Here is a 24,488-nt window from a genome sequence, read left to right on the forward strand (position 1 = left end):
CCAGGCAGCATCTGTGGAGAGAGAAACAGAGTTAACGTTTCAGGTCTGGGACCCTTCATCAGAACTGGAAAAAGCTGGAGATGTAACAGATATTAAGCAGGTGCAGAGACAGGGGGGGCGGTGGTTAGGAGGGGAGGAAGGAATAGAAAGAACATCCTGTACCTTTGTAAGAGGCAGGAAAGATAAAATGTTGCAAATGGGAATGGCAAAAATCATACAGCATGAAAAATGGGGGCAGGGATTATTATCTGAAATTGTTGAACTCGATGTTGAGTCCGGCAGGCTGTAAAGTGCCCAATCGAAAGATGAGGTGCTGTTCCTCGAGCTTACGTTGAGCTTCATTGGAACAGTGCAATAGGCCGAGGACAGAGAGATCAGAGTGGGAGTGAAGCGGTGAATTAAAGTGACAGGCGACCGGAAGCTCAGGGTCACCCTTACGGACTGAACGGAGGTGTTCCGCAAAGCGGTCGCCCAATCTGTGTTTGGTCTCCCCAATGTAGAGGTGACCGCATCGTGAGCAGCGAATACAGTATACTAAATTGCAAGAAGTACAAGTAAATCACTGTTTCACCTGGAAGGGGTGTTTGGGGCCCTGGACAGTGGGAAGGGAGGAGGTAAAAGGGCATGTGTTGCATCTCCTGCGCTTGCACGGGAAGGTGCCAGGTGAAGGAGCAGGGCTGTTGGGGGTGATTGAGGAGTGGACCAGGGTGTCGCGGAGGGAGCGGTCCCTTCGGAATGCTGAAAGGGGAGGTGAGGGGAAGATGTGTTTGGTGGTGGGATCACGTTGGAAATGGCGGAGGATGATCCGTTGAATGTGGAGGCTGGTGGGGTGAAAGGTGAGGACAAGGGGAACCCTATCGTGGTTCTGGGAGGGAGGGGCAGGGGTGAGAGCAGAAGTGCGGGAAATAGAACGGACACGGTCGAGGGCCGTGTCAACCACGGTAGAGGGGAATCCTCGGTTGAGGAAAAAGGAAGACATGTCAGAAGCACTAGTATGGAAGGTGGCATCGTCAGAACAGACGCGGCGGAGACGGAGAAACTGGGAGAATGGAATAGAGTCCTTACAGGAAGCGGGGTGGGAGGAAGTGTAGTCCAGGTAGCTGTGGGAGTCAGTGGGCTTGTAGTGGATGTTTGTTGAAAGCCGATCGCCAGAAATGGAGACGGAGAAGTCAAGGAAGGGAAGGGAAGAGTCGGAGATGGACCATGTGAAGGTGAGGGAAGGGTGGAAATTGGAAGTAAAGTGAATGAACTTATCCAGTTCAGGGCGAGAGCAGGAAACGGCACCGATACAATCATCGATGTATCGGAAAAAGAGGTGAGGGAGGGGACCTGAGTAGGACTGGAACAAAGAATGTTCCACATTTCCCATGAACAGGCAGGCATAGCTAGGGCCCATGCGGGTTCCCATAGCAACACCTTTAATTTGGAGGAAGTGAGTGGAGTTAAAGGAGAAGTTGTTCAATGTGAGAACAAGTTCAGCCAGGCGGAGGAGGGTGGTGGTGGATGGGGACTGGTTGGGCCTCTGTTCAAGGAAGAAGCGGAGTGCCTTCAGGCCGTCCTGGTGGAGGATGGAGGTGTAGAGGGATTGGACGTCCATGGTGAAAAGGAGACGGTTGGGGCCAGGAAACTGGAAACTGTTAAAGTGACGGAGGGCGTCGGAAGAGTCACGAATGTAGGTGGGAAGAGACTGGACAAGGGGAGAAAAAGTAGAGTCGCGATAGGAAGAGATAAGTTCAGTGGGGCAAGAACAGGCTGAAACGATGGGTCTACCAGGGCAGTCCTGTTGGTGGATCTTGGGAAGGAGGTAGAAGCGGGCTGTGCGGGGTTGGGGGATTATGAGGTTGGCAGCCATGGAGGGAAGATCTCCAGAGGAGATGAGGTCACTGACAGTCTTGGAAACAATGGCTTGATGTTTGCTAGTGGGGTCATGGTCCAGGCGGAGGTAGGAAGAGGTGTTGGAGAGCTGGCGTTCAGCTTCCGCACGGTAGAGGTTGGTTCGCCAAACAACAACCGCACCACCCTTGTCAGCAGGTTTAATGATGATGTTAGGGTTGGATCGGAGAGGACGGAGTGCTGCAAGTTCAGAGGGAGGTAGGTTGGAGTGAGAGGGGAGCAGAGAAATGGAGACGGCCGATGTCACGTCGGCAGTTAGCAATGAAAAGATCTAGAGAGGATAAGAGGCTAGGGGGAGGGGTCCAAGTAGAACAAGAATTTAGAAAGCAGGAGAAAGGGGCAACTGTGCGGGCGGAAGACTCCTGGCCAACTTTTCATGTTGTATGATTTTTGTCAGTCCCATTTGCAACATTTTATCTTTCCTGCCTCTTACAAAAGTACAGGATGTTCTTTCAATTCCTTCCTCCCCTCCTAACCCCACCCCCCCTGTCTCTGCACCTGCTTAATATCTGTTACATCTCCAGCTTTTTCCAGTTCTGATGAAGGGTCCCAGACCCGAAACGTTAACTCTGTTTCTCTCTCCACGGATGCTGCCTGGCCTGCTGAGTAGTTCCAGCATTTTCTGTTGTTATTTCTGTATAATTGCTGTTTGTGACGCTCGCTGCGTTTTTCATTCAACGTCCTTCCCTCCCAGCTCCGGCCACCGACGATGCGGGGAAGCGGGAGCTCAGCAGCAGCGTGAAGAGGACGCAGGCGATGAGGCGACGGCACAACGCGGGCAGCAACCCAACGCCGCCACCCTCCATCATGGGCTCCCCGCCAAGGTACTGTACCACACAATAGCGCAGGGAAAGGGGCTGCTGTTACAGTGGTATGGTGTGGAGAGCGTTGCCGCAGAATGGGTCTGTTCAGTATTGCATGTGTAGAGGAGCCCCTGTGAATAATAGCATGCTCACGAGGACCCCTGTGAAAATATTGACACACTCCCAGGACAGGTACAGCACGGGTTAGATACAGAGTAAAGCTCCCTCTACACTCCCAGGGCAGGTACAGCACGGTTAGATACTGAGTAACGCCACCTCTACACTGTCCCATCAAACACTCCCAGGGCAGGTACAGCACGGTTAGATACTGAGTAACGCCACCTCTACACTGTCCCATCAAACACTCCCAGGGCAGGTACAGCACGGGTTAGATACAGAGTAAAGCTCCCTCTACACTGTCCCATCAAACACTCCCAGGGCAGGTACAGCGCGGGTTTGATACAGAGTAAAACTCCCTCTATACTGTCCCGCCAAACACTCCCAGGGCAGGTACAGCACGGGCCTTCAGCCATCTGGGCCCTAAGCTCTGGAATTCCCTCCCTAAACCCCTCTCCTCCTTTTAAGACGCTCCTTAAAACCCATCTCTTTCACCAAGTTTTTGCCCACTCCTAATATCTCCTTTCTGCGGCTTGATGTCAGAAGGCGCTGTGTTGTTGCGACCCCTCACTGTCTGACGTTGTGCCGAATCCTCCTCCCCCTTGCAGCCTGCAGGACATCCAGCGGAACCGGGCAGCCTCCCAGTCGCGGACGCACGCACTACCGGCGGCCCTGCAGTTCGCCAGTTCGCTGCTGCTGCCCCGGGGACCCGTGCACGAGGCTTCCAACTTTGACGACACCTCGGAGGGAGCAGTTCACTACTTCTACGACGAAGCGGGTAAGCGTGCTTGACCGATGGACGTAGCGCTTGCTCCAGTTAGTGGCTTCGAGCCCAACCACGACGGCTGGTTCTTAACGCTTAAAGCGGCTGAGTGTTTCAATTAACTTGTCCGTTTCTCAGCCTCTTCGCTCTCCAGGTAACTGTTGATGGCCACAGAGTGGTCTGTGTCTCCTTCCCCTCCCCTGCCCCAATCCCACAACTTCTCCACGCTTGACTCTATCCTCGCCCAGTTCCTTAATGTGTCTCAGTTGGTATCCCTAGCCCCTCTGACTCGGAAGGTCGTTGATTCGAGAGGCAGTACTGAGGGAGCGCCGCACTGTCGGAGGGGCGGTACTGCGGGAGCGCCGCACTGTCTGAGGTGCCTTTTTTCAGATGAGACATTGAACCCTCTCGGCCCTGACTGCAGATACACGGGCGTGTAATCCAGTGCAGTATCGAGGGAGCGCTGCCCTGTCCGAGGGGCAGTGCTGAGGGAACGCCACACTGTCGGGGGGGCAGTACTGAGGGCGCGCCACACTGTCGGGGGGGCAGTGCTGAGGGAGCGCCGCACTGTCGGAGGGGCGGTACTGAGGGAGCGCCGCACTGTCGGAGGGGCGGTACTGAGGGAGCGCCGCACTGTCGGAGGGGCAGTACTGAGGGAGCGCCGCACTGTCGGAGGGGCCGTTTTTCAGATGAGACATTGGACGTGAAAGATCCCATGGCACTACTTCAAAGAGCAGGGGAGTTCTCCCCGGTGTCCTGGACCAATATATAAACCGAGGCCCCCACCTGCCCTCTCGGACGGGTTGCACTCAGCCATATGTTAATAGATGTTGCTGATGGCCAACCAGGGATTGGTGACCTGTTAACCTGCAGGGAGGAGCCCCTTAGCCCCTCTTCCCTCGGGGTGTTTTTTGATCGTCCATGTTCTCCTGGGTCTCCTTGGATCAGTTTGTCGAGCTACAGATGGACAAGGGGGCGGGTGGTTAGCACTAGTCTGTTATTATTGGAGTCTCTGATCTTTGACCCCCCTTTTTGTAATGTTTGTCCAACACAGGTCTGCAGTTGGCTATATTTACACTCTGCATTTTGCTCCAGAACGAATCCGGATTGGATTCCACTCTGGGGGGAAGAGGTGAGTGTGAACCTGCCTGTGAAACACCCTTCCTTCCCTCCACCCACCCCACCCCACCCTCATTCACCCGCCCCTTGCTGTAGTTGTACTTCGGAGTGAAGCTGGAGTTAACTAGAGAGGACGTGACTCTGGAACCCGCCCCCGCCCCCCCCCCCCCCCCACCCCCGTTGGTGTGTTTAGTGATCACGGATTTTCCTCCTCTCGCCAACCAGGTGAACTCTGACCCGAGAACGGTCAAGCTCGCGCGGACCGTGCTTCGTGGCCATTTGTATGCGGGGGGGTGGGGGCCGCTCGCTCCCGACCATCCAGCCCGAGGAGGCGTGGTCCGAAATTTCCCGCTCTACGGTGTGCCCGGTTTCAGTCCCGCCAGCCAGGAAGGCTGGTCGAGGTCTGTTCTCGGTGCTGTGGGTGTCTTGACTCCTAAATCACAACATGTGTTCGCAGATTAAACAGGCACGTTTGACTCGGGGAGGGGAGCTCTCCAGCTGCTCACCCGGCTGGCTCGCCAAACTTTGCAGGCTTCTGGTGCGTTGAGCAGCCGTGCCTCTTTGAGCCCACTCGAGGCTCGGAGCTCCCTCGGCATTTCTGTGTCCTCCGCGGGTCCCACTGCATCTCTCTTCCCCCTCCCTCCCCCCGCCACCCTCTGGAGACATGCCGCAGCTCCTGGTGTTTGGGGCAATGGAATTAACCCCACTCCTGTAACGTGGCATGCCTTTATCAGCATCCGCCTCTTCAAACTCTTGTTTGCTTCTGTGTGCTTTTTCTGTCAGCCTTTGCAGTGTCTTACAATTGTAGTGTGGCGTGTATTTGTGTGTGTTTTTTTTTAAGAACCTTCATGTGACACTTGGCCTCAGTACCCCCGACTAGGAAAAGGGATAAATCTATTCGGCTTCCCGCTACATAGAATGTGCAGCACAGAAACGGGCCATTTGCCTCAACGGGTCCATGCTGGTGTTTATGCTCCACACAAGCCTCCTCCCACCTTATCAGCATAACCTTCCACAGGAAACTTTGAGTTATCCGGAGGCGAACCGTCCGGCAAGCTGGAGCCACCGGCAAAAATCAGGAGCCGTTTTTTATTCTTTTCGTTGCTTTTTTTGAACAGTCAAGCTCTGCAAGGTCTGTAGCTAAGCAACAGCTTCAGCTGGAGACGCTACAGAGACACTTGCCGACTGTTTAGAGGCTGTAAGCAACAGGGTTTGTTGATTCATACGGAGATGAAAACCTCCGTATGTTTCAACATTAGCTCTGGAGTGTACGGCAGTTTGGAGTGTACAGCAGCAGTTCGGTCCCGTCGGTGCCGGATAGCACAAAGTTTCCTGTATTCCTTTCTCCAACATGTGCTTATCTAGCCTCCCATTAACTGCACCTGTGCTATTCGCCTCAACCACTCCCTGTGGGAGCGAGTTCCACATTCTCACCACTCTCTGGGTAAAGAAGTTTCTCCTGAATTCCCGATTGGATTTATTAGTGACGATCTTATATTGATGGCCCCTAGTTCTGGTCTCCCCCACAAGTGGAAACATCTTCTCTACGTCTACCCTTTCATAATCTTAAAGACCTCTATCCGATCAACCCTCAGCCTTCACTTTTCCAGAGAAAAGAGCCCCAGCTTGTTCAGCCTTTCCTGATGGGTATAACCTCTCAATTTTGGTATCATCCTTATAAAAATTACTGTTTCCCCCCCTGCCCCCCCCACCATCCCCGCAAGCTATGGGGGTGGGTAAGTGCTTACCTTGACCAAGGGCAGGATTTGGCTTGACTGTGACATCTCCTGCAGCTGAATAGCCTGTTGCAGTTTGGTGCCTAGACTCCGCATGTGAAAGACAGCGGCTTGGGTGTGCTAACGGAGTTCTGCTGCTGTCTGCGGGGCTGTACCCGCCCCAGCACGAGTTGGGGGGGCGGGGGTTGAGAGAGGAGCGTGCGGTGAGGGAGAACTCTACCCTCATCAAAAATCACTGAGGGTGTACACTCAATGAGTTCTAGATTATCGCAACTTCCATCTCATTGCACAAGTAACAACGAGTCAATTCTGAAAAAGTGCTGATGGGATAAAGGGAACAAGTTGAGCGGTAGCGAGGCAGATAAACGGAATTGAGATGTAGATCAGCCGTGATCTAATTGAGTGGGCGGAACAGGCTGGAGGGGCTGAATGGCCTCCTCCTGTTCCTATATCAGGTGAAGTGGGTCGCTGTTTGTTTTACAGCTCTGCCGTTTTTTTACAAGCAAGTCTATAAACACCCGGACTGCCAGATTTTAGCTCAGTCTTGAACTCCCACTTAACGACTGACCCTTTTCCTTTGCCGCTGTGTTTACTGACTGTGCCGTTTCACTTTTCCACCCCCCCCCCCCCAGGGGTCCGCAGGTCTTACACCTTTGGCCCGACGGGAGGAGGCTACGAGAATCCAGTGGGGCAGCAAGTGAGCCTGGAACACCTCTCCAACAACGCATGGCAAGTTAACCCAGGCGCCTGCGTCCAATTGCCCCCCCCCACCCCCCCCCCCCCCACCTGTTAGCGGCGCTTTGTTCTGCCCGGCCTGTTTCCTTCAGTGCGCGGTCCCTTTAACTTTCCGCACAGGCGTGGCGTTTACAGCAGAGAAGCTGGTGAGCAGCCTGCGCGGGACCGTTCAGATTGTTGCGCAGCTTAGCGGGGGAACGTTGCCCGTGTACCCTGATGTAAGAAAACTACTAGGCATGTGGTCTAAGCGTTAAACAAAGCTTTAATCAACTGTTTTACAACATGGAGGTCTAGTTGTGTCCTTCACTAGTTCCTGTTAAGAATGTCCTGCGCAAGCTGGGCCCGTGCCTGAGTATTTATACTCTCCCTGGACAGCGCCACCCGCAGGCCGCTCAGTATTATTTCATAAGTCCGTTTTTCATGAATGACTTGATTCATGTCATACGCTACAGCACTTGCTACGTGCTCGGAAAGAAAGCCCTCACATTTTATACAGCGTCCCAAAGCGCTTCACAGCCAGTGTGCTACTTGTTGTGGAGGCAGACGCACTGCAAAATCCCACATAGGTGAGGATGATCTGTTAGTCCAGGACCCGGGCGAGTTCCTTCGCTCCTCATCCAATGGCCATGGGTATCTTTTAACATCCACCTGTGGAGGCAGACCGGGGCCCTGGTTTAACCTCTCATCCCGATGAGCGGCACCCTTCGACAGCGCGGCGCGCTCCGCCTCCCCCCCCCCCCCCCCCCCCCCCCGCCCCCCGCACCCACCTCAGCACTGGCACCGGGAGTGTTGGCCTGGGTTGTGGTTGGGGCTCAAGTCTCCGGAGTGCAACTCGAACCCACGACCTTCTAACTCCCAAGGGGAGAGTGCTACCGACTGAGTCACAGCTTGGATTACTTCGCCAGGTTGTTGGGTTCGAGCAGAGGGAGTTTCTTCTTTTCTTCTTCTTAGGCAGTCCCTCGGAACCGAGGATGACTTGCTTCCACATTAAAAATGAGTTCTCAGGTGACTGATGAGTCCAATGCGGGACCTACAGTCTCTGTCACAGGTGGGGCAGACGGTGGTTGAAGGGGCGGGTGGGTGGGGTGCTTGGGTTGACGTGCGCTCCTTGCGCTGCCTGCGCTTGGCTTCCGCTTGCTCCCGGCGAAGAGACTCGAGGTGTTCAGCGCCTTCCTGGATGCTTCTCCTCCACTTTGTGCGGTCTTGGGCCAGGGATTCCCAGGTGTCGGTGGGGATGTTACACTTTTTCAAGGAGGCTTTGAGGGTGTCCTTGAAGCGTTTCCTCTGCCCACCTGGGGCTCTCCTGCCGTGTCGGAGCTCCGAGTAGAGCGCATATTGTGGGAGTCTCGTATCGGGCATGCAGATAATGTGACCCGTCCATCGGAGCTGATCGAGCATGGTCAAAGCTTCGATGCTGGACTGAGCGAGAACACTGACGTTGGTGCACCTATCCTGCCAATGGATTTGCAGGATCTTGCGGAGGCAGCGTTGGTGGTACCTCTCCAGTACTTTGAGGTGCCTGCTGTACATGGTCCATGTTTCTGAGGCATACAGCAGGGCGGGTATCACTGCTGCTCTGTAGACCAAGAGCTTAGTGCCGGGTTTACCCCTCCTATCTGGCTCGTGTTGAACGGGAGATGCGCAGGGAGCAGGAAAAGTTCCATTTATTCCCCCACAACACACGGCTGCCATCCACTGATTTAAGGAACGTAACATTCTGACACCGTTTGTACATCCAATGATCCGTGGAACGTTAATTGCGATTTTCAATTATTTTTATCTCCTTCCTTTTTTTGGGGAATCTAGGGATCATCAATCGCACTCTTCCAGCTTCACCTCTGCCGACGTTCCGGAGGGGATGCCAGCGATGTCGCTCCTTCAGCCCCGGCCGGTGGTACTCCAGGGAATGCAGGTCCGTAGGGTGCCGTTGGAAATTCCTGAGGTAACAACGGTAACCCCAGTTAAATAGCCTCTTTTTTTCCTCCTTCCCCCTCTCAGTGTGTCGTTCGCCGAGGTCCATCAGAGGAAATAGTAACTGAGTTGGGGCCTCAGTGGCTTATATTTCCACTGTTGAGCCATTGGCCGTGACTTAAAAGGGAAGGCGGGCTGTCCCTTCCTTTTAATATCCGCTGGTTATCCCAGACGGAATTAAGGAGTTCGATATTTTTTTTATTTTTTTTTCCCCTCCAAAGCACCAGTGCGAATCCCATGCAATAAAAACCAGATCTGACTTGTTTGGTCACTGTGACTACAATTCATTTAAATGGAGAGAGATTATAAAATGCTACAGTTCAGAGGGACCTGGGGGTCCTTGTGCATGAAAAAGTTAGCATGCAGGTACAGCAAGTAATCAAAAAGGCAAATGGAGTGTCAGCCTTTATTGCAAGGGGGTTGGAGTATAAAAGCAGGGAAGTCCTGCTACAACTGTACAGGGTGTTGGCGAGACCACACCTGGAGTACTGCGTACAGTTTTGGTCTCCTTATTGAAGGAAGGATATACTTGCATTGGAGGCAGTTCAGAGACGGTTCACTAGGTTGATTCCAGAGATGAGGGGGTTGACTTATGAAGAAAGGTTGAGCAGGTTGGGCCTATACTGATTGGAATTTAGAAGAATGAGAGGCGATCTTATTGAAACATATAAGATACTGAGGGGGCTCGACAAGGTAGATGCAGAGAGGATGTTTCTCCTCGTGGGGAAATCTAGAACTCGGGGGCACAGTTTCAGAATAAAGGGCCGCCCTTTTAGAACTGAGATGGGGAGGAATTTCTTCTCTGAGGGTCGTGAATCTGTGGAATTCTCTGCCCCAGAGAGCCGTGGAGGCTGGGTCATTGAATACATTAGACAGATTTTTGTAAGATAAGGGAGTGAAGGGTTATGGGGAGCGGGCGGGGAAGTGTCTTTGAGCCCCAAGATCAGCCATGATCTTATTGAATGGCGGAGCAGGCTCGAGGGGCCAAGTGGCCTATTCCGGCTCCTATTTCTTATGTTCTCTCTCTCTACCCTATTGAATCCTTTAATCTTAAACACCTCGATTAGATCACCCCTTAATCTTCTAAACTCGAGGGAATACAAGCCCAGTCTGTGCAACCTGTCCTCGTAACTTAACCCTTTTGGCCCAGGCTGTCGGATGGGATTGGTTGGAGGTGTGCCACTGGATGTCTGTCTCTCTCTTTCTCGTCTCGCTCCCAGGTCATATGCTACATTCAAACAGCAGCACGTCGAGTAATCTCCGCTTCTCCTGTTTTGTTTTCTCTCTCTCTCTAAAATTCCCAGTTGGATTTTCTGGATCAGGAATCTTTCCATGAGTCCCAGGAGAACACGCTCATGATCGAGGAGAAGAGCCGAAACAAGCAGTACTACAAGTTCTGGCTGCTGCCCTGGAAGTGGATGCGGATCCGCTACGACCGACTGGCCTTGCTGGCCTTACTGGACAGGTTCGGTGCGAGGGCGGGGGGGCGGGTGTGGGGGAGGACTGGGAAAAACCCCTCGGGAGATACGTCGGAACCTTTCCAAGTGCCTTTTGAAGCGACATTTGAGAAAGTTGGGGCCCCAGTGGCTTATATTCCCACTGTTGAGCCAGTGGCCGTGACTTAAAATGGCAGGCGGGCTGTCCCCTTCCTTTAGTATCCGCTGGTTATCCCAGACGGAATTAAGGAATTCGATTTCCCCCAAAGCACCAGTGCGAATCCCATGTAATAAAAACCAGAAATAACAACAGCAAATGCTGGAAACACTCAGCAGGCCAGGCAGCATCCGTAGAGAGAGAAACAGAGTTACTGTTTCAGTATACAGTGTACTAAATTGCAAGAAGTACTGTATTCGCTGCTCACGATGCGGTCTCCTCTACATTGGGGAGACCAAACGCAGATTGGGCGACCGCTTTGCGGAACACCTCTGTTCAGTCCGTAAGGATGACCCCGAGCTTCCGGTCGCCTGTCACTTTAATTCTCCGCGTCACTCCCACTCTGATCTCTCTGTCCTCAACCTATTACATTGTTCCAACGTAAGCTCGAGGAACAGCACCTCATCTTTCGATTGGGCACTTTACAGCTCAACATCGAGTTCAACAATTTCAGACTATAACACCTGCCCCCATTTTTCATTCAGTATGATTTTTGCCATTCCCATTTGCAACATTTTATCTTTCCTGCCTCTTGCAAAAGTACAGGATGTTCTTTCAATTCCTTCCTCCCCTCCTAACCGCCACCCGCCCCCCCCCTTGCTCTGCATCTGCTTAATATCTGTTACCTCTCCAGCCTTTTCCAGTTCTGATGAAGGGTCCCGGACCCGAAACGTTAACTCTGTTTCTCTCTCCACGGATGTTGCCTGGCCTGCTGAGTATTTCCAGCATTTTCTGTTGTTTCAGATTTCCAGCATCCGCAGTATTTTGCTATTGTAATAAAAACCAGATCTGACTGTGACTACAATTCGAAGGTACTGCATTGGCTCTGAAGCGCTTTGGGACGTCCTGAGGTAGTGAAATGCGCTGTAGAAATGAGGTGATCTTATTGAAACATATCAGATACTGAGGGGGCTCGACAAGGTAGATGCAGAGAGGATGTTTCCCCTCGTGGGGAAATCTAGAACTCTGGGACATAGTTTCATAGAAACATAGAAGATAGGAGCAGGAGTAGGCCATTCGGCCCCTCGAGCCTGCTCCGCCATTCAATGCGGTCATGGCTGATCGTCCAAATTCAGTACCCTGTCCCTGCTTTCTCTCCATACCCCTTGATCCCTTTAGCCTTGAGAAATATATCCAACTCCTTCTTGAATATATTTAATGAATTGGCCTCCACTGCCTTCTGTGGTAGAGAATTCCACAGGTTCACCACTCTCTGGGTGAAGAAATTGCTCCTCATTTCAGTCCTAAATGGCCTACCCCTTATCCTTAGACTGTGACCCCTGGTTCTGGACTCCCCGACCATCGGGAACATCCTTCCAGCGTCTAGTCCTGTTAGAATTTTATAAGTTTCGATGAGATCCCCTCTTATTCTTCTAAACTCCAGCGAGTACAAGCCCAATCGATCCAATCCCTCCTCATACGTCATTCCTGCCATCCCAGGTATCAGCCTGGTGAATCTTCGCTGCACTCCTTCCATGGCAAGAACATCGTTCCTCAGATAAGGCGACCAAAACTGCACACAATACTCAAGGTGTGGTCTCCCCAAGGCCCTGTACAACTGCAGCAAGACATCCTTGTTCCTGTACTCAAACCCTCTCGCTACAAAAGCCAACATACCATTTGCCGCCTTAACCGCCTGCTGCACCAGCATGCTTACCTTCAGCGACTGGTGCACAAGGACACCCAGGTCTCATTGCACTTCCCCTTCTCCCAATCTATTGCCATTCAGATAATAATCTGCCTTCCTGTTTTTGCCACCAAAGTGGGTAACCTCGCATTTATCCACGTTATATTGCATCTGCCCAATCACCCAACCTGTCCAAATCATCCTGAAGTTTCTCAGCATCCTCCTCACAGCACACACGCCCACCCAGCTTTGTCTCGTCTGCAAATTTGGAGATATTACATCTGCAGGAAACTTTGGTTTATCCGGAGGCTAACTGTCTGGCAAGCTCGAGCCACCGGCAAAAATCAGGAGCCGTTTCATTCGGTATTTTTTCTTTTCGTTGCTTTTTTCTCAACAGTCAAGCTCTGCAAGGTCTCGCTGAAGCTGTTGCTAAGCTGCAGAGACGCTAGAGAGAGTACGGACGACTGTTTAGAAGCTGTTGCTAAGCAACAGGGTTTGTTGCCAGATGCGGAGATCAAAAGCTCCGTATGCTTCAACATTAGCGCTGGTTTGTCCGGCAGTTTTGAGGGAACAGCAACAGCTCGGTGCCGGATAGCACAAAGTTTCCTGTAGTTCTAGTTTCAGAATAAGGGATCGCCTTTTTAAAACTGAGATGAGGAAGAATTTCTTCTCTCGGAAGGTCATAAATCTGTGGAATTCTCTTCCCCAGAGAACTGTGGAGGCCGGGTCATTGAATATATTTAAGGTGGAGATGGACAGATTTTTGAACAGTGAGTGATGGGTTATGGGGAGCGGGCAGGGAAATGGAGCTGAGCCCAAGATCAGATCAGCCACAATCTCATTAAATGGCGGAGCAGGCTCGAGGGGCCGAATGGCCGACTCCTGCTCCTATTTCTTATGAGGAGGAATTTCTTCACTCAGAGGGTGGTGAATCTTTGGAATTCTCTGCCCCAGAGGGCTGTGAATGTTGAGTCCTTGAGTATATTCAAGGCTGAGATCGATAGATTTTTGGACTCTAGCGGAATCGAGGGATATGGAGATCGGGCGGGGAAGTGGAGTTGAGGTCGATGATCAGCCGTGATCTTATTGCATGGCGGAGCAGGCTCGAGGGGCCGAATGGCCTACTCCTGCTCTTGTTTCTTATGTTATGTTTCCAATGTCCCGGGAACTAAAAAAAAAAACACTTGCAATTCTACAGCCCCTTGCACGACCTTGGGGACATCCCAAAGCGCTTCACGGCCAATGAAGTACTTTTTTTGTTTTGAAGTGTGGTCACCGTTGTAATGTAGGAAATGCGGCAGCCAGTTTGCGCACAGCAAGCTCCCACAAACAGCAATGTGATCATGACCAGATCATCTGTTTCAGTGATGTTGACGGAGGATAAATATTGGCCCCAGGACACCGGGGAGAACTCCCCCTCGCTCTTCTTTCAACCCTGACCCCTCCCTGTTTCTCTCTTTTTATTCCTCCCCCCTCCCACGACTCGCCATAAAACCTTGTCTCTTTCTCTCTCTCCGTGTTCCTTGCAGAAACCGGCAGGCCTGCGAGAACGTGGTGGCCGTGGGCCTGGCGGCGCTGGTCGCTTTCCTGGGCTTCATGCTGCTGCTCGAGGGCTTCTTCCGAGACATCTGGGTGTTTCAGTTCTGCCTGGTCATCGCCAGCTGCCAGTACTCGCTGCTGAAGGTAACGTGCACCGTGCGAGGTTCGCTGCGGAGCCAGATTCCGCGATCCCCCCCCCCCCCCTCGCCTGGCACGAGTGCCGTTGGTGAGCTTCAGTTCGGGACAACTTCCCTTTTGTACAGCGCCAAGACGTCCCGTGGTGCTTCACCGACACCGAGCCACCGGGGAGAACTACCCCCCCCCCCGGCTCCTCTTCCAATAAGTCGCCTGGGGACTTTTACATCCACTCGAGAGGGCAGACGGGGGTCCTCGGTTGAACGTCCCACCCGAAAGACGGATGAGGGATTTTGGGGATTTAGGTTCAACAACAACTTGCATTTATATAGTGCCTTTAACGTAGTAAAACGTCCCAAGGCGCTTCACAGGAGCGATTATCAGACAAAATTTGACACCGAGCCACATAAGGAGATATTGGGACAGGTGACCAAAAGCTGGGTCAAAGAGGTCAGTTTTAAGGAGCGTCTTAAAGGAGGAAGAGGCGGAGAGGTTTAGGGAGGGAATTCCAAAGCTCAGGGCCCGAGCGGCTGAAGGCACGGCCACCAATGGTGGAGCGATTAAAATCGGGGGATGCGCAAGAGGCCAGAATTGGAGGAGCGCAGAGATCTCGGAGGGTTGTGGGGCTGGAGGAGGTTACAGAGATAGGGAGGGGGGCGAGGGCCACGGAGGGATTTGAAAACAAGGATGAGGATTTTAAAATCGAGGCGTTGCCAGTGAATACAGAGTGATGGGTGAGTGGGACTTGGTGCGAGTTAGGACACGGGCAGCAGAGTTTTATTTGCCTCCTATTTATCGATGGGGAGAGTGATTTGGTGAAACACAACCTATCCTGCAAATTTTATTAACCAGAAGGGCATGAAGACTGGGCAATCCGAGTGATAATTGATGTAGTCCGTGTGGTGAAGGTGCTCCCACAGTGCTGTTAGGGAGGGAGTTCCAGGATTTTGACCCAACGACGATGAAGGAATGGAATATGTCCCAAGTCGGGGTGGTGTGTGTGACTTGGAGGTGGTGGTGTTCCCATGCGCCTGCTGCCCTTGTCCTTCTAGGTGGAAGAGGTCGCGGGTTTGGGAGGTGCTGCCAAAGAAGTCTTGGTGAGTTGCTGCAGTGCATCTTGTAGATGGTCCACACTGCAGCCACGGTGCGCCGGTGGTGGAGGGAGTGAATGTTTAAGGTGGTGGATGGGGTGCCGATCAAGCGGGGCTGCTTTGTCCTGGATGGTGTCGAGCTTCTTGGGTGGTGTTGGAGCTGCACTCATCCAGGCAAGTGGAGAGTATTCCATCACACTCCTTACACTCGGGAGGTGAGACACTCGCCGCAGAATACCCAGCCTCTGACCTGCTCTTGTTGCCACAGTATTTATGTGGCTGGTCCAGTTAAGTTTCTGGTCAATGGTGACCCCCAGGATGTTGTTGATGGGGGATTCGGCGATGAATGTCAAGGAGCGGTGGTTGGACTCTCGCTTGTTGGAGATAGTCATTGCCTGGCACTCTTGTGACGTGAATGTTAGCTGCCACTTAATCAGCCCAAGCCTGAACGTCGTCCAGGTCTTGTTGCAGGCGGGCATGGACTGCTTCATTATCTGAGGAGTTGTGAATGGCGCTGAACACTGTGCAGTCATCAGCGAACATCGCATTTCTGACCTTATGCTGGAGGGAAGGTCATTGATGAAGCAGCTGAAGATGGTTGGGCCTAGGACACTGCCCCGAGGAACTCCTGCAGCGATGTCTTGGGGCTGTGATGATTGACCTTCAACCACCACAACCATCCTCCTTTGTGCTAGGTATGACTCCAGCCAGTGGAGAGTTTCCCCCGCCGCCCCCCCCCCCCCCCCTCCCGCCCCCCAGATTCCCACTGACTTCAGTTTTACTAGGGCTCCTTGATGCCACACTCGGTCAAATGCTGCCTTGATGTTGAGGGATTTCCCCCTTCTCCCTTTTTTTGTCCCTAATTCGGATTCTCCACCCACCGCCCCCCCCGACAATCAGACCACCTACCCGTAATCACACACAAGTGGAGGAATGTGGATTATTTGGCTTTTGAAACCACTCTAACTACTGTCCTGTGTTTCTGTTTTTCAGAGTGTTCAGCCCGATGCAGCCTCTCCGATGCACGTGAGTAGTGCGAGTTCAAAGAAGGAACTTGCATTTCTATAGCGCCTTACATCCGGACGTCCCAAAGCGCTTTGCAGCCAAGAAGTGTAGCCACTGTTGTAAAGTAGGAAACGCGGCAGCCAATTTGCGCACAGCAAGCTCCCGCAAACAGCAATGTGATAATGATCATTTAGATGTTGGTTGAGGGATAAATATTGGCCCCGGGACAAACTACCCTGCTCTTCTTCGAAATAGTGGCCGAGGGATCTTTTACATCCGCCTCAGAGGGCAGACGGGGGCCTCAGTTTAATGTCTTATCGGAACAACGGCGCCTCCACCAGTGCGGCGCTCCCTCAGTGCCGCCCCTCCGACAGTGCGGCGCTCCCTCAGTTCCGACAGTGCGGTGCTCCCTCCGTGCCGCCCCTCTGCCAGTGCGGCGCTCCCTCAGTGCCGCCAGTGCGGCGCTCCCTCGCTGCCGCCAGTGGGAGTGTGAGCCTGGATTTTGTGTTCATGTTTCTGGAGTGGGACTTGAACCCGCGACTTTCTGACTGGGAGGCGAGAGAGAGAGTGTGCTACCCACTGATCCATGGCTGATGCCTCTTGTATCTTCAGACTGAGGCGAGAATGTGAACAGTTAGAAGGACCCAGGATGTCTTTGGCTGATTTGATCTAATCTTTCCTATTACCATCCCTACTGTATCGCCGTTATAATGATTCGCATTTATATCGCGCCTTTAACATACGAACAGATCCTAGAGAAATCTAGCTGTGGTACCGGGTTATGTCGTTACATTGCGGAGGTCGAGCTTGCGCTGCGGGGAGGGGCTGTCAAGTTGTTCCGTGACTTTGCCGCTTGGTCTGATCTGACTCGTTTCCCACAGGGCCACAACTGGATCATTGCGTACAGCCGGCCCGTGTACTTCTGCGTGTGCTGCGCGCTAATCTGGCTCTTGGATTTCGGCAGCCAGGGCAACCACCTCCATCCCATCAGCCTGTACGGGATCACTCTCTTCTCTGCCCAGTCCTTTGCCTACGCCCGGGACGTGGTGATTGGTGAGTTTATTTATACATAGAATTTACATCACATTCGGCCCAACTGCTCCGTGCCGGTGTTTATGCTCCACACGAGCCTCCTCCCACCCCTCTTCATCTCACCCTGTCAGCATATCCTTCTATTCCTTTCTCCCTCATGTGTTTATCCAGCCTCCCCTTAAATGCATCGATACTATTCGCCTCAACCACTCCCTGTGGTAGCGAGTTCCACATTCTCACCACTTGGGTAAAGAAGTTTCTCCTGAGTTCCCTATTGGATTTACAGGAAACTTTCGTTTATCCGGAGGTTAAATGTCCGGCAAAATTCAGGAGTCGGTTCAGATAATTTTTTTTCTTTTCGTTGCTTCTTTTCTCCAGTCCTGGCTCTGCCAGCGTCTCTGTAGCTAAGCAACAGCTTCAGCTGGACGCTTGCGAGCTGCGCCGACTGTTTTGAAGCTGTTGCTAAGCAACAGGGTTTGTTGCTTCACACGGAGCTCTGAGCTCCGTATGTTTTAACATTGGCGCTGGTTTCTACGGCAGTTTTGATCTAACGGCACCAGCTCGGTCCCGTAGGTGCCGGATACCAGAAAGTTTCCTGTATTAGTTTGTAAGCGGTTTTTGATCCTAGCCCAATTGCTAGACTGACAGTTCGAATCGCCCCCGCCTTACGAAAGTTCTATACCCGGGAATTATTATTCAGAGTGTAAATAAAATAAGTCACGGACCGGAATGCTTCGGTGAAAAATCAAACTTCTATTTATTTGGTCTAACATACACTGGCTAAAACATGCACTACTAAACGAAATCACTGTTTCTGTGGAGAATAAAATCCAGGTTACAAACAACATACATACTGATGTAATAAAACTCACTACGCACTTGGTTTGAGTATAAAGCAAGGCTTTAATCAACTTGTTTCAGGACATGGAGGTCTAGTTGTACTTCACTAGTTCCTTGTCTTACAAAATGCCCCTGGCAAGCTGGGCCCACACCCGAGTATTTATACTCGGACGGCGCCACCAGCTGGCCATCCAGCGTTATTTCAGGAGTAGTTTCTTGATGAGGATGAGATTTATGACATACAGTACAAAACTGGGGACTATAACAAGCAGTAATTCCCTTGCTATGGTGGACTCAAATTCCACCCCTACTAACGAATTACCCAGTCGCATAAACCCCTTCGCCTGGCTGAACCAAATGAAGCTCCCACCCTCAGAATAGCCCAAAAACTTCACTTCTGAGAAAACTCTGAGCCCTTACAGCTCACGGGTTACCGGCTTGGGACACTCGAGACTGTGCTTACCCCCACACGCGGTCGGTTTCAATCGCTACGCTCGTCTGCTTCTCTGGTACTTCTTGTTACAGGAAACTTTGGTTTATCCGGAGGTTGTATATCTGGAAACCTCGATCTACCGGTAGAAATCAGGAGCCGTTTTAGGTTTTTTTTTCTTCTTGTGGCTTTGTTTTCAACAGTCGGGCTCTGCAAAGTCTCTCTGAAGCTGTTGCTAAGCTACAGAGACGCTTCCAAGGTACGGGCCGACTGTTTACAAGCTGTTGCTAAGCAACAGTGTTTGTTGTCCGATACGGAGATGAAAACCTCCGTATGCTTCAACATTAACTTTGTATGTTCGGTAGTTTTGATAGATCGGCAACAGCTCGGTCCCGTCAGTGCCAGATATAACAAAGTTTCCTGTAGTTCGACCTTGTTGGAGCAGGGAGTGAGAGAGTGAGAAAGAATGGTGCAAAAGAATCTCTCTTTATAGGAGTCTGGCTAACCCTATCTTTCCTGCCAATCTTTAAAATCTTTTTGTTTCTAAGCACTCTGGTGCTTAATCAGTGATGGGTCAGCCTCGGACCCATGGGTATTGGATTAATGGCCCTAAGTCTGGGACATATCTTTTGGTCTTTGTGTTGGGGGGGGAAAAAACTGGCTCCTTTTCGGCTGGCTGAGGCCAGTGGGTTCATTGTTCTGCTTCTCTGCTGAGATGGAGGTGAGAAGTGCTTTTGCATATTAGAGTGGCCTTTTAATCAAGTTCAATGGCCCCCCCTTCCTTTTTCCAGGACTGTCGGTCGAACCCATACATTCTGGATGACTGACAGTTCTTTTGTCACAGCCAACTGCCATGCGTTCTCTGGAGTTTCAACAAACCAGTCCCCCACGCATTTGCACAGGGCGATCCCACCACAGGGAAAATGCCCTCAGAAAATCCCATAAAGTCCACAAAAATATTCTTGACCGAGTCCATTCTTCAAACAGAGACTTTGCGATCTCTTCAGTAACTATCCTATATTGATGGCCCCTAGTCCTGGTCTCCTCCACAAGTGGAAACATCTTCTCTACGTTTACCCGATCAAATCCCATCATAAGTTTAAGGACCTCCGACAGTTCACCCCCTCAGCCTTCTGTTTCCAAGACAATAGTCTTTCCTGATAAGTATAACCTCTCAGTTTTGATATCATCCTCGTCAATCTTAATATAACCCGGGCATTTAACTAAATGGGCAGATTTGTAAGCGGGCAAATTCTCTGCCCTGTGATTGGCACGTGCCTCCCTCTTCAGTGCAGACAGACTAGCGGGGACGATCGGAGAAGGACAGCTAGTGAGCCACCCCATTGGTCCCCACCTTTTCGTAGCATAGGAACAGGAGGAGGCTGTTCACCAGCTTTTAAATGCAAAAACCGCACATTCACGGATTTTTGAATGGGCCCCGCAGCCCGTTAAAGGGGCCACAGGCGGGCCCCCTCCCCAAAATATTAGCAGGAACATTGCCCCATACCCAACAAAATCCGAACAATCTCTGTCTTGAAAGCTCCCAATGTCCCCCAGCATGCACAGCCTTTTAAGGGAGAGAGTTCCAGGTTTCCACCACCCTTTGTGTGAAGAAGTGCTTCCTGACATCACCTCTGAACGGCCTGGCTCTAATTTTAAGGTTATGCCCCCTTGTTCTGGACTCCCCCCACCAGAGGAAATAGATTCTCTCCATCTACCCCATCACTGAAAGCAAACATGCAGGTGCAGCAAGCAGTTAGGAAGGCAAATGGTATGTTGGCCTTCATTGCAAGAGGATTTGAGTACAGGAGCAAGGATGTCTTACTGCAGTTACACAGGGCCTTGGTGAGACCACACCTGGAGTACTGTGTGCAGTTTTGGTCTCCTTACCTAAGAAAGGATATACTTGCCATCGAGGGAGTGCAGCGAAGGTTCACCAGACTGGTTCCTGGGATGGCAGGACTGTCGTATGAGGAGAGATTGGGTCGACTAGGCCTGTATTCACTAGAGTTTAGAAGAATGAGAGGGGATCTGATTGAAACGTATACAATTCTGACAGGGCTAGACAGACTGGATGCAGGGAGGATGTTCCCGATGGCTGGGGGGGGGTCTAGAACGAGGGGTCACAGTCTCGGGATACGGGGTAGGACATTTAGGACTGAGATGAGGAGAAATGTCTTCACTCAGAGGGTGGTGAACCTGTGGAATTCTCTACCACAGAAGGCTGTGGAGGCCAAGTCACTGAATATATTTAAGAAGGAGATAGATAGATTTCTAGACACAAAAGGCATCAAGGGGTATGGGGAGAGAGCGGGAATATGGTATTGAGATAGAGGATCAGCCATGATCATATTGAATGGTGGAGCAGGCTCGAAGGGCCGAATGGCCGACTCCTCCTATGTTTCTATCGAATCCTTTTAACAATTTAAACACTTCGATCAGATCACCCTTTTAATCTTCTAAACTCCAGGGAGGACGATCCAAGTTTATGCAACCTGTCCTCGTGATTTAACCCTTTTAGCCCCCGGTATCGTTCTGGTGAGTCTGTGCTGCTCCCCCTCCAAGGCCAATATATTCTTCCTGAGGTGCGGAGCCCAGAGCTGAACGCAGTACCCCAGGTGGGGTCTGACCATGTCTCTCTCATTTCATCCTACGCCCAGTTTAATTACACATTTTTAGATACTGTGTGTACTGAAAGCAAACAACGCATCTCTCCGCAATATCCCATAGTTTTTTCACACTCGCTCCCGAGCACGCGCACACCAATCCCCCTTGCTTTTTCTAATTTTTGTGTTAATTCTCGATATCAACGCTGTCTTCAAGAGACCACACCTTGAGTATTGTGTGCAGTTTTGGTCGCCTTATCTGAGGAAGGATGTTCTTGCCATGGAGGGAGTGCAGCGAAGATTCACCAGACTGATACCTGGGATGGCAGGAATGACGTATGAGGAGAGATTGGGTCGATTGGGCTTATACTCGCTGGAGTTTAGAAGAATGAGAGGGATCTCATTGAAACATAAAACTCTTAACAGGACTAGACAGACTATTTGCAGGAAGGACGTTCCCGATGGCGGGAGAGTCCAGAACCAAGGGTCACAGTCTAAGGATAAGGGGTAAGCCATTTAGGACTGAGATGAGGAGGAATTTCTTCACCCAGAGAGTGGTGAACCTGTGGAATTCTCTACCACACAATGCAGTTGAGGCCAATTCATTAAATATATTCAAGAAGGAGTTAGATATATTTCTTAAGGCTAAAGGGATCAAGGGATATGAGGAGAAAGCAGGGACAGGGTACTGAATTTGGATGATCAGCCATGATCTCATTAAATGGCGGAACAGGCTCGAGGGGCCGAATGGCCTACTCTTGCTCCTATCTTCTATGTCGAGGCCTTGGAGAGGGTGCAGAGGAGATTTACCAGAATGGAAAGAAAGACTGACTGACTTACATTTCTATAGCGCCTTTCACGACCCGCCGGACGTCTCAAAGCGCTTTACAGCCAATGAAGTACTTTTTTGAAGTCTAGTCACTGTTGTGATGTGGGAAACGCGGCAGCCAATTTGCGCACAGCAAGCTCCCACAAACAGCAGTGTGATAATGACCGGATCATCTGTTTTTGTTATATTGATTGAGGGATAAATATTGGCCCCGGGACACCGGTACCAGGGGATGAGGGACGTCTGTTACGTGAAAAGACTGGTGAAACTGAGGTTGTTCTCCTTGGAGCAGAGAGAGCTCAGGGGAGATTTAATAGAGGTGTTCAAAATTATGAGGGGATTTGATAAAGTAGATTGGGAGAAACTGTTTCCACTGGCAGGAGGGGCGGTAACCAGAGGACACAGATTTAAGGGATACGGGATTGTAGTGGTTATGTAACTGGACTAGTAATCCAGCGGCCTGGACTAATGATCCAGAGACATGAGTTCCATGAAGCTACCGGATGGTCGTAAAGACCCATCTGGTTCGCTAATGTCCTTTTTAGGGAAGGAAATCTACCGCCCTTACCCGGTCTGGCCGCTATGTGACTGCAGACCCACAGCAAATGTGGTTGACTCTCAACTGCCCCTCTGAAATGGCCTAGCGAGCCACTCATCACTACCTTCTCGGGGGCAATTAGGGATGGGCAATTAATGCTAACTTTGCCCACATGAATTTAAAAAAAAAAGAAGATATTTGACAAAAGAACCAGAGGGAGAGATGAGGTTTTTTAATTTACGCAGCGAGTTGTTGCGATCTGGAACGTGCTGCCCGAAAGGGCGGGGGGAACAGATTCAGCAGTGACTTTTAAAAGGGAAATTGGATAAATACTTGAAAAGGAGAAATTTGCAGGGCAATGGGGAAAAAGAGCCTGGCGATCGAAAAAGATAGACACAGGCAGACCCGGCTACCAAGAGAGGACAGGATATGCTCTCACTGCAGTCAGGGAGTGGTGGAGACAGAGATGCACTTCCTCACAGTTTGTAGAAAATATCAGGGCATAAGGGAGAATTTCTACCCAAAATTCACAAAAATATGCCCGGAATTCAGAAACTTGAATGACGACCAAAAACTCCCATACCTACTAGGGGAAGAGAGAAATTGTGTAACCTTAGCGGCACACTATGTTACAGCTTGCCATAAACAGAGGGACAACCACTAAATCTAAGAAAAGAGTATATACAAATTATATGAATGTATATTTATACACTCGGGGATATATCTGTTTATACACTGTATGGATAGATCTGTGTTTATGTGTTCATAAATGTTTTTCGATGCTTTGGCAACATAAGATGTACCTTGTCATCATGCCAATAAAGCAATTTGAATTTGAATTGAATTGAATTGAGTGGGACTCATTGGAGAGCTCTTTCAAAGAGCCGGCACCATGGGCCGAATGGCCTCCGTCTGTGCTGCGAGATTCTATGATTGTGTCTGCCTTTAACGGGAGACAGTGAGTCACACATGGGAGCTGTAGTGACCTTTGCCCCCCCCCCCCGACTTGCTCTTAAAAATGTTTCTCGTTTCGCTTGCAGTTTTCACGCTGTGTTTCCCGGCCATCTTCCTCTTCGGCCTCCTGCCTCAAGTCAACACTTTCTTCATGTACCTGCTGGAGCAGCTGGACATGCACGCCTTTGGGGGCACCGGTAGGTCGAGGGGGCCCGACGCCTCCAGTCAAAACGTGGACTTGCGTTTTAATTGTGTTTGTTTGCTGGTGTTCCTGGCGCAGGGCAGCTCTCTCCCGCCGTCTGATGGTCTGCCTCGGTTAGGACACTGTGGGGGAGCGCTGGGTGGGGGCGGGGGGGAGTACGGCAAGATCAAAGTTATTCCGCACTGTCGGAGAGCGGGAGGGGCGCCTCCTGACTGGGCCCGGTCCCTGGGGAAGCTGGCGGGGGTGGGGGTTCCGGGCGGTGAGGGCGAGTGGTTATCCACTTTGGTGGCAAAAACAGGAAGGCAGATTATTATCTGAACGGCAATAGATTGGGAGAAGGGGAAGTGCAACGAGACCTGAGTGTCCTTGTGCACCAGTCGCTGAAGGTAAGCATGCAGGTGCAGCAGGTGGTTAAGAAGGCAAATGGTATGCTGGCCTTCATAGCGAGAGGATTCGAGTACAGGAGCAAGGATGTCTTGCTGCAGTTGTACAGGGCCTTGGTGAGACCACACCTTGAGTATTGAGTGCAGTTTTGGTCGCCTTATCTGAGGAAGGATGTTCTTGTCATGGAGGGAGTGCAGCGAAGATTCACCAGACTGATACCTGGGATGGCAGGAATGACTATGAGGAGAGATTGGGTCGATTGGGCTTATACTCGCTGGAGTTTGGAAGAATGAGAGGGATCTCGTTGAAACTTATAAAATTCTAACAGGACTAGACAGACTAGATGCAGGAAGGATGTTCCTGATGGCCGGGGAGTCCAGAACCAGGGGTCACAGTCTAAGGATAAGGGGTAAGCCATTTAGGACTGAGATGAGGAGGAATTTCTTCACCCAGAGAGTGGTGAACCTGTGGAATTCTCTACCACAG

The 24,488-nt window shown here is 51.2% G+C and overlaps 1 protein-coding gene across 1 annotated transcript in view; it reads left to right on the forward strand.

Annotated features, from left to right (window-relative positions):
• Positions 1-24,488, forward strand: part of LOC147092923 (pecanex-like protein 3) — a 62,797-nt gene that overhangs the window by 3,110 nt on the left and 35,199 nt on the right. The window contains exons 2-10 of the mRNA XM_085975707.1: positions 2,588-2,717; positions 3,422-3,591; positions 7,064-7,160; positions 8,973-9,108; positions 10,442-10,602; positions 13,947-14,100; positions 16,176-16,208; positions 17,069-17,240; positions 23,503-23,613. Of these exons, the coding sequence (XP_085831833.1) occupies positions 2,588-2,717; positions 3,422-3,591; positions 7,064-7,160; positions 8,973-9,108; positions 10,442-10,602; positions 13,947-14,100; positions 16,176-16,208; positions 17,069-17,240; positions 23,503-23,613 (1,164 nt within the window). The remainder of the gene's footprint in view (positions 1-2,587; positions 2,718-3,421; positions 3,592-7,063; positions 7,161-8,972; positions 9,109-10,441; positions 10,603-13,946; positions 14,101-16,175; positions 16,209-17,068; positions 17,241-23,502; positions 23,614-24,488) is intronic.

Source organism: Somniosus microcephalus, unplaced genomic scaffold (assembly GCF_052327205.1).
Source record: "Somniosus microcephalus isolate GS21.2 unplaced genomic scaffold, FLI_Smic_1.0 unresolved_chr2, whole genome shotgun sequence".
Classification (NCBI taxonomy): Eukaryota; Metazoa; Chordata; class Chondrichthyes; order Squaliformes; family Somniosidae; genus Somniosus; species Somniosus microcephalus.